Here is a 15,618-nt window from a genome sequence, read left to right as displayed (position 1 = left end):
TGTGGCCTTAGACTATGTGACCCCTAGCAAGTCACTTAATCCTGTTTGCCTCAGTTTCTTCATTTGTAAAATGAGCTGGAGAAGGAAATGGCAAACCACTCCAGTATCTTTGCCAAGAAGACGCCAAATGGGGATCACAATGAGTCAGACAGGACTGGAGAATGACTCAACCACCACCACAAAAACAAATGCTATGTTATTTCATTTAACCTTCACATCAGCCCTTGGATGTAGGTATTATTATTATCTTCATTTTGCAGATATTGAAGCTGAGTCTCAGATAGGGTAAGTGACTTGCCTGGGATTATGCCCCATTTAGAATCTATGGTCAGATTTGAACCCAGGTCTTACTGACTCCAATTCCAGTACTTTATCTTTTTTTTTTTTTTTTGGTTTTGTGGGGCAATGAGGGTTAAGTGACTTGCCCAGGGTCACACAGCTAGTAAGTGTCAAGTGTCTGAGACCAGATTTGAACTCAGATCCTCCTGAATCCAGGGCCGGTGCTTTATCCACTGCACCACCTAGCTGCCCTACCAGTACTTTATCTTTTGTACCACAGTGCCTCCAGAAGGTCTTTACAATTGACTTCTGCTTGTACTGTATCACATGAGGTTTTTGTTACCACCACCACCCCCAAAGTAAACTAAACAGTACAGCAGGAAGATGATGGCTCTGGAGTCATGGGACTTCATTCATATGCCCCCTCTGACTCTAACTATCAGTGTGATCTCCTGCAAGACACTTAACCTCCCTAGGGCCCAGGTTCTTCATGTGTAAAATTAAGGAGCTGGACTAGACAGGCTGGAAGACACATTCCAACTCTATATTCCAGGTCCATCATTCTGGGATCCTGTGATTTATGAATGGTGGTCCTAATACACATTAAAAGCAAAGGCCTCGGTGCTTGTTCTTCCCTGTGCATTAGGACTTCCTTAAAGCTGATCCCATCCCTCATTCAAGATATCACCAAATAGGAAGCCAGTTGGAATTAGGGGAATGTGGGCAAGGGGAATATTTGTTTTCCCTCCCACAACTGCTTCAAAGTAAAATGTGCTGCCTTGCTCATCTGGGTATTTGTCTTTTACAGAATGAAGAACCCATCTTCTCCAAAGATGGCCGAAAGTTTTTCTTTGTCAGAGCCATTCCCCAGGGAGGACGAGGAAAGTTCTACCATATTGGCATGGCTTCTTCCCAGGTAACAATGCACTGTTTTTGAAATGCTGTCTTGCTGGAGCAATGCTGCTTCTAATGACTAGAAATGAGATAGGGGATTTGAACCTCTTAGTGCCTTTGGGAAATGTCATAATTTCATATCCAAGGTTCCTTAGAAGAAGATAGACCAAGGCCTTTGTAATGGATGTCCCATATCTAAAAGGGATAGTGGGCTTAATAGAGTCCCTTAAAATGTCATCTTATATGAAGCTCATGTAAAATTCAAAAATAATTTGTTCAGTGAGTTCTGTGCCTAATTCAGCAAACTCATAAACTTGTGTCCATTCCATACTTGCTGAGGTCACATATGTTTTACTGCCCCTTCTTCATCAATTAGTATTATCTCCTACCAACATCCCCTCACCCACTTCTGTCAAGTCTCTAAAGGGTTTTTTCTCTGATTTCCCTCTCTCTTTTGAATTGGCCTTAAGATTTATCAGTACTTTACAAACATCATCTCAGTTGCTCCTTCTAACAGTCCCATGAGGTAGGTACTTGGGACCTTGTTATCTCCATTTCACAGGAGATAGAAGAAAAAACCAAGATTCTAAAAGAATAAATGGCTTACTCAAGGCCACACAAGTAATATGTATCATCAGTAGGATTCATACCCAAATCTCTCTTGACTTCAAATCTAGTGAACTTTCCACCCTCCAACACTGCCTGTGCAAGGTTCACTGGCTGGTTCTCTGAGGTCTACTCACATCCACACTCTCTATCATACATTATTACAATTTAAGTGAAATAAAGGTTTATTTGGGTTTTTTATGTTCAGTTCTCTGAAACTTTCCATGCCTGGTGCCTGAAGGTGATTAAGAAACATGTGGGGCAGCATTGAGGGAACTTCAGCACATGTAAAAGATGATGAATGGATGGATGGAGGAAGGAAGGAAGGAAGGAAATAGATGAGAAATTGATGATAAGACAGAAAGATATATAGGTAGATATTGATAAATCTGTATTATATGCAATGTCACATACATAAACCCCATATTTAATGTGACATGGTATATATTCATATATAATTATGCAATATATTATACATATGTTACATTATAAATAATGTGTTGATATACATGTATGTGTTCTTATATCTAATGTGTGTGGTATATATGTATATATATGTGTGTGTGTTCACATATACATGTGTGCATATATACATAGAGAGAGAGTCACATACCTGTCTTTTTATTTTATTTTATTTTATTTTATTTTATTTTATTTTTTTGGTGGGGCAATGAGGGTTAAGTGACTTGCCCAGGGTCACACAGCTAGAAAGTGTCAAGGGTCTGAGGCCAGATTTGAACTCAGGTCCTCCTGAATCCAGGGCCAGTGCTTTATCCACTGTGCCATCTAGCTGCCCCCCCATACCTGTCTTTTTAAAGGAGAATTCTGGGAAAGCAACCCTCATTCCAAAGATATGACCATTGCACACAATCTTTCTGGAACTCCTCTTTGGGATTATTTCTCCATGTTAGTGGAACATTACCTTAAATATTCCAATTGGCATCAATTCTTCACACTTCCCAGAGGGATTTGGGCTTTTTAGGGCCACATCAGTTACATAAGGTTGGTACTAAAGTTAGCTGTTCTTACTTTGAGACAAGGTGTGCCCACAAAATAATGTCACTGTTTTCTTGCATGTATCAAAATCTCATGCAGCAGGAAGGCATTCCACACCTGGTCTGAGTCATGGCAGCCATGCTGTGGTTAATGTGTAATGTCCCTGTGGTGACTCCTTTGGAAGGAAGAGTATTGCTAGGGTGTATAGGCTGACTGAGGCAATATGATGGGGGGACAAAACCACTGGATTTAGAATCTAAGGAAGTTGACTTGAGTCCTGATTCAGTCACTTACCGTTTGGCTTTAAGCTAGCTAGTTATGCTCTCTGAACTCACCCCATCCTTATAGCTCTAACCCCTCATCTTTAAAATAGGGATAAGACTGGGGCAGCTAGGTGGCGCAGTAGATAGAGCACCGGCCCTGGATTCAGGAGGACCTGAGTTCAAATCCGGCCTCAGACACTTAACAATTACTAGCCGTGTGACCCTGGGCAAGTCACTTAACCCCAATTGCCTCAGTAAAAAAAATAGGGATAAGACTATCTCTCATAGGGCCACTGGGAAGATAAACTGATATCTCATTTTAAAGCTTTATAAACTGCAAAGCACTATATAAATGAGACATTTATTTTTATTCCATGATGTTTGTTGCAAAATCCATCACATTTTTAGTCATTCAGTGATCATTTATTGAGTGCTTAATAGGTGCTAGGCATTGTGCTAAGTTCTGGAGATACAAAGAGAGGTAAAAATATTGTCTTTGCCATCAAGAAGCTCACATTCAAATGAGAAAGGCAACTTGTAAGCAGCAGATATATGTATATAGAATAGATAGCTGTTGATCTCAGAGGGAAGGCACAGGAGTAAAGGGAAGGGGTACGCCAGGAAAAGCCTCTTACTAAAAGTTGGATTTGCTCTGTCTTGCAGTAAGCCAGGAAGTGGCCTTGTATAGTTCTCACCCATCCTTCCCTCTGCATCTCAAGACATGTGTTATCTCATTTACTCTTGTGTTGACTGTGGTAATTCCTTTATTGATGTCCTGTGTAAACCTTCTTCTCTGGACTTACCAAATTCTTAATCAACACATATTTATTGAATACCTGTTATATTCCCACACATGTGCTACTCACTAGAAATGATGTGAAAGAATTATAAGTGGTCCCTCCCATTAAGGAACTAATATACTCATTGCAGGAGAGAAGAGACTCACATTGAATAATTAGATATCAGAACATAATAGTAATGCTCTGATGGTGGTAGAGAAAGAGAGATCACTATGGGCTAGAATGATTAGGGAAGACTAACAGTATGTAGCTTAGGGATTGGGCAAGATGTACATAAATATCAAAGAAGGACAAAAGCAAAGAGAACAGTACGAGCAAAGAATCAGACATCCCAGTTCCAAAGAGGGTTGCCAAATCACCTTGCCCCTTGGGTTTTTTTGCTTGTCATATGGTCCTAGACTATTAGGGCAGCTAGGTGATACAATGTTTAGAGCACCAGGCCTAGAACATTAAGACCTGAGTTCAAATCTGGCCTCAGACACTTACTAGCTGTGTGACCCTGGACAATTTACTTTACTCTGTTTGCCTCAGTTTCCTCAACTGTAAAGTGAGCTAGAGAAGTTAATGGCAAACCGCTCCAATATCTTTGCCAAGAAAATCACAAATGTAGTCACAGAGTCAGATGCAACTGAAAATGACTCAGTGACAACAGATTAGAGTCAGAATCTGACATCTTGTCCATGTCCTTTATTTTATAGATAAGGAGACTGAGGCCTCCTAATAATTTGCCTAGAAAGGACTTTAATCCAGGTGTCTTTATTCTATTTGTTGGACTATGTTGCCTCTCTTATTTCCTCTCATAGGCTATAAGCTCCATGTAAACTGTTTATCATCCTTTTCTGTTTTCCCACAATGCCTACTTACCATTCTTCCCAGAAGATTAGCAGGCACTCAATAAATATTGGTCCATTTTGAAATGTTCAGTTCCCAAAATCCACTGGTCCCCTTGCCCACTTCAGGGATCAGTCCCAAATTGCCCTCCTTATTTTCTTTCTTATAGAAAATTCTTCTTTACTATGAACTTAACAATCATCCATGAAAGCATTACAATATAAAAAATTCATGTGCAACTGAGTTTATTTTTTAAATCTTTATTAAATTTCACAACATAGTTATAAAATTGCCCTGTTCACGTTTCCTTTTGAACTTTTCACTTTCTTCTGTCATTTTTAATGTTGTATTTTTCGTCTTTTATTTTCCCCTTCTTTTTTTCAATGTTTATTCCTACCCCTGACACACTCATTGGTACTCTCACTCTCTCTCCTTGCCTCCCTTTCTCCTTCCCTCTCTTTATCCCTCTCTCCTTCGCCATCTATATCTCCCTCCCTCTGCCTGTGCTTTTCTTTCTGTGTTCTCACCCCCTTTTCCACCTTCTTCCTGACTTCCACTCCAGAAAGCCCCAGGGTCTTTGTCTTTGCCCCTTCACCTAATTTAATTATCACCAGCACGGAGCCTGATTCCCAAAGCCCCTGTCTTCCAGAACAGCTTGCCTATAACTCTGCACCTCATTGCTTCTACAACCCGCTTCAAATCACTGTGGAAAACATCTTTCCTGTCAAGCTTGTCTCTTCTCTCTCCTTCTCTGGTGATTTATGATTGCAATTACACTATTTAACTCTGTAAGGCATTTAGAAAGAAATGGCTTGTATGAAAGCTGCAACACTCAATAATGTTGTATTGAACTACCCTGCTACCTACTGGCAGAGAATACCAAGAGAAAAAGTCTTCCATCCTCCCTTCCTCCCGCCTTTTCTCTTTCCTTCCTTTTTTTTTTCCTTTTTCTCCCACTGGATGTCATCAGCCAATCCGACTATAGATGTTTATTGGGTCCCAACTTTGGCCCGGGTTTAAGACCCCACTTAATTCTGATTCTGTGATACAATACAGGCTATACAAGACATGTGAGGCATGTGTTTGGACAGGAAGCACTCTAGGAAGTTAGAGTAGAAAGACATCACTGCAGTGGGGTGGGAGGATGGTCAGGGAAGACTTCATGGAGATGTTATACTTTGAACGGTATAGAAGAGGCTTCTAAGTGGAAAGGTGTAATGAGGACATTCCTTACACAGAGGGAAGCCATGTTTCCACTGAGCAGATATACAATATGCAAAATGCAAAACTAATAGTCCCCTGTGTGTTCCTTTCCAGTAACGAGGTCATGTTCTTGTTTGTGTGTTGTAGCCCAATAGCAGCAATGACAACCTGCAGTCCATCACCTCAGGAGACTGGGATGTGACCAAGATTCTGGCCTATGATGAGAAGAGGAACAAAATGTAAGTAAAGCAACAGGGACCAGGTCACGCAAGCTCTTTCAGCACTTATGTTCTTGCCTCAAAGGTTAATGAAGATACATGGAATGTCTTTAAATCCTGCTACACCCAATTGATTATAGACTCTCAGAACAAGAAGCCTTGGCTATCTTTTTCATTCCCAAAACATCATTAGCTCATAGAATCTCACAGGCATTTTGCTATAGAGTTATGTCTTGACTCCCTAACCTCCAGTGTTAGAATTTAACTCCATCTTATTCAGCAGGTACTGTGAGGTGAGAATTCCCTTTTGTATCAGTACACAAGTACTATCAGTACTGTTTCTGAAACTTGGATCTTGGGCAAAAATCAATCATTCAGTCAGTAAGGCTTTATTGCATGCTAACATATAATAGGATATAAAGCATCTTTTGGCATGCTTTGAAGGGGATCTCTAACCTATATCTTGCAGGACCCTTCTTAGCTATTCCTACATATTTGACTACCCATATGGACATTTTGTACCACAGCTAACCCCAATACACACACACACACTGTAGGTAGAGCTGGTACTTTTGTTTCAGGCTGGGAAAATGTACAGTTATCCCTTCCACATAGTCACTTTCACCATCATGGTGCCAATATAATGTGGGTTAAAAGAAGAAATTAAATGGGAATTTAGGGGAAGTTTTACAGAAGCCTATGACACAGAGCCTATGATAAAATACTTGACCCAAATTTTCAATAAAAATTACTTTCTAGCTGTGTGACCCTGGGCAAGTCACTTAGCCCTCATTGCCCCACAGGAAAAAAAAAAGGAAAAAAATTAAAAATTAAGACATCTTCTCTGGTACAAAGGAAGGGCAGATTTTCCAGATTGCAGGGACACTCTGCCCCTAAGCCCTGCAATGTGGCAGGGATAACTGTAGTCTGTGAGAATAAACACAGTCCCTTCGTGCTTTTCTAGAAATGGCATTACATTTCCCATAGTGATAAAATTGCCATCATGTGAAATCTCAAAATTGGACACTGGCTGAGGAAGGTCAGGGAGGTTTCTGATGGTAATGGCTAATTGTTGTTAGGAAAAGCCCTTGCGGGTTCAGGATTGAGAGTCTCAGAGGCTGTATGTGATTGCTGAAAGCTATGGTCCCACATAACCATTTTCTCCATTCAAAATGTAGCAGATTGAACAAAGGGCTTTCTGAAACCTAGACATTTCAAACTCCCAAGGCCCTCTCTGAGCCAGAATATGATGGGTAAAACTTGGTTTTTCTCCCTGTTCGATTCTTCTTTGTGTGCCCCTTCCCACTAGTTCCTTTATACTACTTTCAATCACTCACAGTCACCACTGAGCTACACTACCCTTTCTGGGCACTAACTGTTTCAGAACCTACCCATTCCTTGCTTTTTAAAAGGGTTTAAATCTTCTCAGTCAGTGGCATCTAGGTGGCTCAGTGGATAGAGTAATGGCTCTGGAATCATGAGGACCTGAGTTCAAATACAGCCTCAGACGCTTGACACTTACTGGCTGTATGACCCTGGCTGGGCAAGTCACTTAACCCTGATTGCCTCACCAAAAAAACCCACAATCTTCTCAGTCATGGTACAGGATATAAAAGAGCTCTAGATTTAGAATTGGATCTGGATTCAAATCTCAAGTCAGTGATTTGCTGTATAGTCTTTGGTAAACCCCTTAAATTCTCTGGACCTCAGCAGTTTAGTTATCTGGATGATGAAGGGATTGAACTTGATGACTTCTAATATTCTTCCCATCCTTTCCAGCTCTGAAATCCATGATCTGTTTCCCTATAATCCCCAACTCTTCCAACTGAACCTCCTTTGAGATAATTCCATGTACCCTCACCATCCTGGTTGTCCTCCTTCCTAAAATATATTGCCTGGAACTGAACACAGTACTCTAGCTGTGATCTGACAAGGACAGAATGCAGCAGTACTATCACCTCCCTTGTCCTAGACATTTTTTTCTCTCTCTTTCTTAATGTAGCCTAAGATTGCATTAACTTTTTCAATCTATCTTATCACAGTTAGTTCTAGGAGACTTTACAGCCTACTAATCCTCCACCTAGAAATTTTCAGATGAACTATTTTTCAGCCTCCCCTCTTCCAGCCTTCTACTTGAGAAGCTTACTTTTTTTAATCCATATTTAAGACTTTTAGGTGTATCCTTAGCAGATTTCATCTTAGCTTTGGTCCCACATTCCACTCCATTGAGACATTTTTAAAACCTGACATTGACATCCAGTACTTAATTATTCCTTCTAGCTTTGTGCAATCAACAAATCTTGTAAGCATACCATTTATGTCTTCATCTAAATTACTGATATGTTTGTTGACCAAGACAAGGCCGGGGGCAGGTAGGTGGCGCAGTGGATAAAGCGCTGGCCTTGGATTCAGGAGGACCTGAGTTCAAATCTGGCCTCAGACACTTGACACTTACTAGCTGTGTGACCCGGAGCAAGTCACTTAACCCTCATTGCCCCACAAAAAAAAAAAAAAAAAGACAAGGCCAAGGAAATATCACTGGAGCACTCTACCCTAGAACTCCTGTAGGAAAACATCAATTCATTAATCATGTCTCCATAGGTCTGGTCATTGAACCAGTTTTGAATCCTCCTAAATGATCGTACTGATATCTCTGTGTCTAGTCAAAAATGTGTGAGAGACATTTCGAAGTGACTTACTGGAAGCCAGGTTTATTATCTGTACATTATTGCTTTCATCTCCCAATCTAGTAACCTTACTTCCCCCTGCCAAAAAAGGAAACTAATTTAGTCTGGCAGGATTTGCTTTTGATCTGCTATTGCTATTTCATCACAACCACTGCTTCCTTTAATAATTGGGTTCTAGAATTTTGCCCTCTGTTAATGGCAAATTCATTGGCCTATTAGATGGAAGAACTTGTCCTTTTGCCTTTTTAGGAAATCAAGACCACTTTCACATTTCTCCAACCCTGCAGTACCTTTTCATTTTTCTTTGGGTTTTAGGAGATCATAGGTCATCTTCTTTTTTTTTTAGTGAGGCAATTGGGGTTAAGTGATTTGCCCAGGGTCACACAGCTAGTAAGTGTTAAGTGTCTGAGGCCGAATTTGAACTCAGGTCCTCCTGACTCCAGGGTCAGTGCTCTATCCACTACGCCATCTAGCTGCCCCAAATAGATCTTCTTTTAAAGATCACAATTGTGCAATCACATCAGCAAATGCTTTCAGAACCCTGGAAAGCAGTTCATCCAGGACTACTTACAGGATCCTCATTTAAGGCAGTTAATTGCTATGTGTTTTATCTTCTCTCTTATTCTGAAATTTGATTTCCAGATTAATTATTCATTTCTGTATTTAGTCTGAAGATCATTTTCCTTGGTAGACAAAAGAGAAGCAGAGTGAGACCTGAGTAGCTCTTCCTTCTCTCTAATAGTTACTATTTATTTACTACCTACAATGTGCCAGGCACTGTGCTAAGCACTTTACAATTATTATTTCATTTGATCGTAACAACAGCCCTGTGAGGTAGGTATTATTTTTATCCTCATTTAACAGATGAGGGTACTGAGGCAAACAGAGGTTATATAACTTTCTCAGGATCACACATCAGTGTCCGAGGCCAAATTGCAACTCAGGTTTTCCTGACTTGAGGCCCAATGTCTTATCTACTGTGCCATGATTTTGTGTGCAAGTGGGTAAAAAGTTTTATTTCATGCATAATTACTAGCCATGGCATGGGTTAGCCTATGGTGAAGGGCAAGCAGACTTTTTATTAACACCCATTTCCAAAACAACAACAACAACAAATAACACCCATTTTCCACATGAATTTATAGCATATAAACAAAATATTCATTTTGAGTTCCCAAAGAATTTGCTCCTGGCTTTTGGGAACAGTTTATTGTTCCAGAAGGGAATCTGAGAGCTTCCTTATCATGCTAGTCTGGCTAGTTCCTTATCATTGGCCTTGCTGTCTGAGAAGAACAGACCCCTTCTTTTGGGTAGCCTTGCACAAAGAACTGGGAGTAGAGGGACGGATGTTACTGCCTTCCCTGAAATTGAGGCTAATTCTAAAATAGCTTTATCCCTGTCGAGAGTAGAGAAATAGGACATACCACCCACTCACTCCCACCATATTGTCATCCATTATCATTAACCCAATGCTCTGAGCAATAGTTATTTCCCTTCTTTGCTCTTCCTCTTGTCCCCCTGGGGTATCTTAAACAGGTGTATTGTCCTTAGATTCATAGCAAGCCTCAGCTTATCTGGAATCTGGCATTCCCCGACATTATTCTTAAATGTCTGTGCCATTCTTTTTTTATTGATCCTGTTAGCTGACCATGCTTTCACCTTCTGTATGTGTCTTTTTTAAAACCAAAGTTTGAAGTTTCCTGGGCAGCCACATCAGTCTCCTTAGAAAGATACTCCTTTTCTTCACTGAAATCATCTGTATTAATAGAATTTCATTTTTGACAGCATGCCATCTCTCTTGAGCCAACCTCTCATCTAAAATTGTAGGCTGAATGAGCCTACCTGCCCTTTATCTTAATGCCACCCATCCCCCATGGCAGGACCAGTGATCAGAAAGTTATATACTAGGGTGGGGGTCGGAGAGGGGAAGGAGGGAGGGGAAGAGTAATAGTCATCCAAGGCAGAGGAGATAGTGGAAAGCAAGAAGAATGCGAAAATCTAGGTCAGATTTTTGACTGGAGTGTTTTTAGAGCAACAAGATGCAAGGGGATGAACCAAGCAAGTGAAACCATTGTCAGAGACTTCAGAGTTGAGGGAATCTGAGCATTATTAAGAAATGAACTTAGGTAAATGGTTGCTGTTTTATATGGACTGGGCAAAAAAAACCCCAAAAACCCACTTGTATATTCCACAGTTGAAGAACAACTGAATAAATTGTTGCATATAAATGTAATATAACATTAATTATAATCTGAAACCTGGAAAAATATAGAAAGACCTACATAAAGCAATGCAAAGTTTGAAGGATTGAGGCCTAATTCTATGCACATTGACTACAACAAAATTTTATAAAAGTTGGTTTGATGTTAGACCATCTTGGATGAAAAGCCTGTCACTTATTAATTCATTTGGTTTTCCCTTGATAAATGCTATTTTTCATTTAAAATTTTATGCTTTGTTTTGTATGTTTACCTGATTGTTTTGTTGATACTTATTAAATTTTTAATTACATTTTTTAAAAAATTAAAAAGCCAAAATTCAAGGAGTTAAAGCTTTGCTTCATTCAACCTTATTGGCCAAAACTTAGATCTTATTAGTAAAGTAGCTTTCACTTTCCACCCCTACTGATGCTGACATGCTTATATAGTCACATAAACACAGGTAGAACCCACTTAACCTTTGACTTTGACTTTGCTTCCATACCAATTTGAAATCCACTTCTCCCAAATGTGTCTGTCACAAACTATAGGATATTATGTCCACTTCCTCTCAAGGTTCCCATCATTTCTACTTTAGCAACTAATTTTCCCTTATTGGTTAGAATTAAGACCTTATAGCAGTCCCTCTCTTTCTTCCTCTACTTTTTGAATAACGAAAATTAAGGCAAATAAGGAGATTTTTTTTTTAGCTTTTTGGATTTTAGCAGAAATCTCCAAATGATACTTAGGTAGATAAAGCCCTCAACACTGCTATGTAGTAGCTTCACACCAGTCTTGTGATCTGCTTCTGAATCTCATGATTCATTTCCTCTTTCTGGCCAGGTGGTATGTAATATATTTTTGACACAAAATTGCTTCTATTTCTATCTTCATGGATTCTAACCCAAATCCTCTTATTTCCTATTTCTAGTTTATTAATTTCCTCATAGCACTATATCTTTTTATATAGAACTCTACTACCCTACCCCTTTTATCAAATTTATTCCTTTAGAATAAAATATACTCTTTCATTGCTATATTCCAGATATGAGTTACATCCCACTAAATCTCAGTGATACCCTGCTTGGTTATGTTGTAGTGTGAATTCCTTTCAGGTATGAGTTGGATTAAGTTCTTTCTAGGGTTCCTTTCAAATCTTAAAATTCTGTGATTCTATAATATGTGCAAAATAGAATTCATCTCCGTGCATTAAGATCTCTAGTTATCTTTGGTTTTGATTTGTATACTCTGCATTTGTATATAAACATTTGAGACTGAAAATTATTACTGCCCCTTCTCCTTGCATTGTTGTCTCCTGTGCATTATTCTCCATGGTTAATCTTCCTACTATACCATTTCTGCTACTCCCTATGACTTAGTGATTGAACATAGGCAGTTTTTTCCCCTCTCTTCAGTTTAAAGAACTCTTCATAACTCTGACATATTTAGAGGGGCTCAGGAGGGGCTTTCAAGATCGAAGTTCTTGCTGATTTTGTAACAAAGAAACATCATCATTCAGCTCTTCAGCATCCTGGGTACCTGGGTACCTAAGACTTTGAACAATTCTCAGCATAGCCTGGTCCTTAGGACTCCATGGATACCCACCACACAGATAAGACTCACAGGGAAAGCCGCTCCCTACACTCCACACCTACCATTCTGCCACAGAGTTCCCACCTGCCTCTCTTGCTGGGCCTCCTTCCAACACAGAATGCTTTGCAACTACAGTATAATGAGACAGACCACCATGATTGCGGTGATGAAAACAGCAGTGCAGCTTCCTCCTACAAGTAGGAATATCCTAAGAATGAACTAACTGATCATCAGCCTCCTTGATCAAGGGGGCAACTACCTCTGTGAACCTTTTCACCTCTTGCCTAAGCTACCCAGAAAAAGAAACTGAAATGTGGCCACACTGAATTTGGATAATAAAAATAGCTATCATTCATAGGGTTCTCTTAAGGTTTGCAAAGCACTTAACTTATGGTATGTAGTTTGATCCTGACAACAACTCTGGGAGGTAGGTGCTATTATTTTCCCCATTCACAGATTATGAAACTGAGGCTGAGAGGTTAAGTAACTTGTCCAGGGTCACACAACTATTATCTGAAACAGAATTTAAATTATGTGATTTTCATTTTTTAATGTATCCTACCTATTTTAGTTCCTTATAAGCCTAGCATCAAATAACTTTACTGGGGTCCAGTTTAGGGACACAAAGAGAAAAGTTTACTAACCACTGATGAGGCTATTTCCAGTGAGCAAATTTCAGCTTCCTTTTCCCTATGCTGCCTGGAAGATGTCCAGGCCTGAGATGATTGCCACTTCTCCCACCTAGTCCAATTTAGTTCAAATCAAGATAATAATAGTTGTACATCTGCCCTAAAAGACACATTAAATAAAACATATAATTAAACATTTCTACTTTCCTGGAACAATTAGCATATAGAAAGCTAGTGATTACCTTGGGCAGCCCTTCTGAAGCAGGTCCCATGTATTTGAAAAAGACTCTCAACCTTATTATCATTTGCTAGGGCCCTTCCTGTCCCAAAAAGAGGGCCCCAAGAGGTACTCCTGAGTGATTGTCCTTTCAGCTGATCTTTCTTGAGGGATCCTAAATCACTTGCAGTGACTATTCAATATATATTAAAAAGACCCAATGCATTTATAAAACCATAATCCTAGAGCTGAAAAGGATAGATGACAGAAGGTCATCTCATTCAACTTCTCATGCCTGACAAGTGACCATACAGTCTCCATTGTAATGATTGGAATGACGCCACCTGCTGGAGACTTACTGTAGAAGAGTTCTGCCCATGAAGCGAAGGTCTTTGAGGGCAAGACCAGGAGTCAGGAAGTGACGCGGGCTAGTGGGAGGAGGAAGGAAGAGACTGGCGCTCAGTCTCGCGCGCTCTTTCCTGAGGACGCTGGTGGAGCGGGGAGCTAGAAATGTGCTCTCCCTTTAATAGATAGGAATCTAGGCCTTTTCTTCTCTCTTTACCAAACTCTTATTCTCCTTAATAAATGCTTAAAAGTCTAACTCTTGCTAAAGCTTATAATTTACTGGCGACCACTCATTGGATATTTTAGACAGTTTAGCTAGAATTTTAGCCCTTAACAGATGGCAACCACGAAGGGATCTGTTAAGGGCTAAAATTCTAGCTAAACTGTCTAAAATATCCAATGAGTGGTCGCCAGTAAATTATAAGCTTTAGCAAGAGTTAGACTTTTAAGCATTTATTAAGGAGAATAAGAGTTTGGTAAAGAGAGAAGAAAAGGCCTAGATTCCTATCTATTAAAGGGAGAGCACATTTCTAGCTCCCCGCTCCACCAGCGTCCTCAGGAAAGAGCGCGCGAGACTGAGCGCCAGTCTCTTCCTTCCTCCTCCCACTAGCCCGCGTCACTTCCTGACTCCCGGTCTTGCCCTCAAAGACCTTCGCTTCATGGGCAGAACTCTTCTACAGTAAGTCTCCAGCAGGTGGCGTCATTCCAATCATTACACCATGAAGGCAGGGGACACATCTATGTGGGTTTCATGCTCAGGATGACTAAATGAAGTCAAGGAACTGGAATGGCAAGGAGCCAGAAGTCTGGATCTGGGAAAGGTACTAGCCTATTCAGATTTGCACCAAACTGACTTTTCCCCATATCCACTAGCTACAAGAAGAGCTAATATAGTCTACAAAACCTATGAACTGTGATCTCCAATTTTGGGGGGTAAAGAGTCATTTATTCCATATCCTCCTCAGGGAGACTTGAGCATGGACTGTTACATTTTTATCCCTGTACTACTCATGCCTAATCCAGTGCCTTGCACAAAGTGTGTGCTTAATCAGTGTTTCTTAACTTGAGCTAAATTGCATCTAGTTCATTTGAATAAATAGACAGAATCATAAAATCTTAAGACTGGAAGTTGCCTTTAAAAACTAACCAAAATTCATTCAAGACCATACCTAAACCAATCCAAAAAGACTACTGGAGAAGAAGATTCCATGATTTCTCTCAATTCTCCATTATTTAGCACCATCCCTATGTCCTCCAACATCCTCCCAAATGCTCCCAAGTAAAACTATAAAAGGTGTGCATTTTATTCCCCAAGTGGCCCAAGTCATCCCTCTTTTAAATTTCATCAAGAGTTCTGGATTAAGAATTATTATTCTTTCTCTTTTCATTTGCCTCTCTACCAGAGTAGGCCAGGAGAAAGAAAAAGGCAAAATTACAAACAATAAGTCTGGCTATTTTACTGCTGGTTCAATTAGGAGTGAGGTAGCTGTGAAAGAAGAGATTAAAGCCAGAAAAATAAAATGGTGTTTTTGAATTATGAGTGAATTTAATTTACCCCCTGAAGGATCCTGACCCGCCCCGCCCCCCCAGGACTGTATTGCTTTTCTTTTCTCTCTTCCCCCTATCCATTATTATCTCATCTGTTCTCATAGATTAAAATATCATTTCTACAAAGATAACTACAAGTGGTAGATATTGAATTCTCCTGAATCCAGCCCTGCATCACCAGTTACTTACTAGACATCACCTCCCGGATATCCCATAGGCATTTTATTATAACCAAATCTTGATCTGTTGGAAAGAGTGCTGGATTTGTTATCAGGGACCTTGGATCTGAATCCCACTTCTTCTAGTGCTCT

General features: G+C 40.0%; 1 protein-coding gene across 7 annotated transcripts in view; it reads left to right on the top strand.

Moving 5' to 3' along the window:
* DPP6 (dipeptidyl peptidase like 6) overlaps positions 1-15,618 on the top strand; it is a 1,357,728-nt gene that overhangs the window by 1,205,124 nt on the left and 136,986 nt on the right. For all 7 annotated transcript variants that reach the window (XR_006353239.1, XM_043966312.1, XM_043966314.1 and 4 more), the window contains exons 13-14: positions 1,088-1,195; positions 6,020-6,111. Coding sequence is in view for 6 of the 7 variants with exons in the window: in XM_043966312.1 (XP_043822247.1) it covers positions 1,088-1,195; positions 6,020-6,111 (200 nt within the window). In the remaining variant the exon portion in view is untranslated. The remainder of the gene's footprint in view (positions 1-1,087; positions 1,196-6,019; positions 6,112-15,618) is intronic.

This window comes from Dromiciops gliroides, chromosome 5 (assembly GCF_019393635.1).
Source record: "Dromiciops gliroides isolate mDroGli1 chromosome 5, mDroGli1.pri, whole genome shotgun sequence".
In the NCBI taxonomy this organism is placed as follows: Eukaryota; Metazoa; Chordata; class Mammalia; order Microbiotheria; family Microbiotheriidae; genus Dromiciops; species Dromiciops gliroides.
This window is presented reverse-complemented; position numbering and strand designations above follow the sequence as displayed.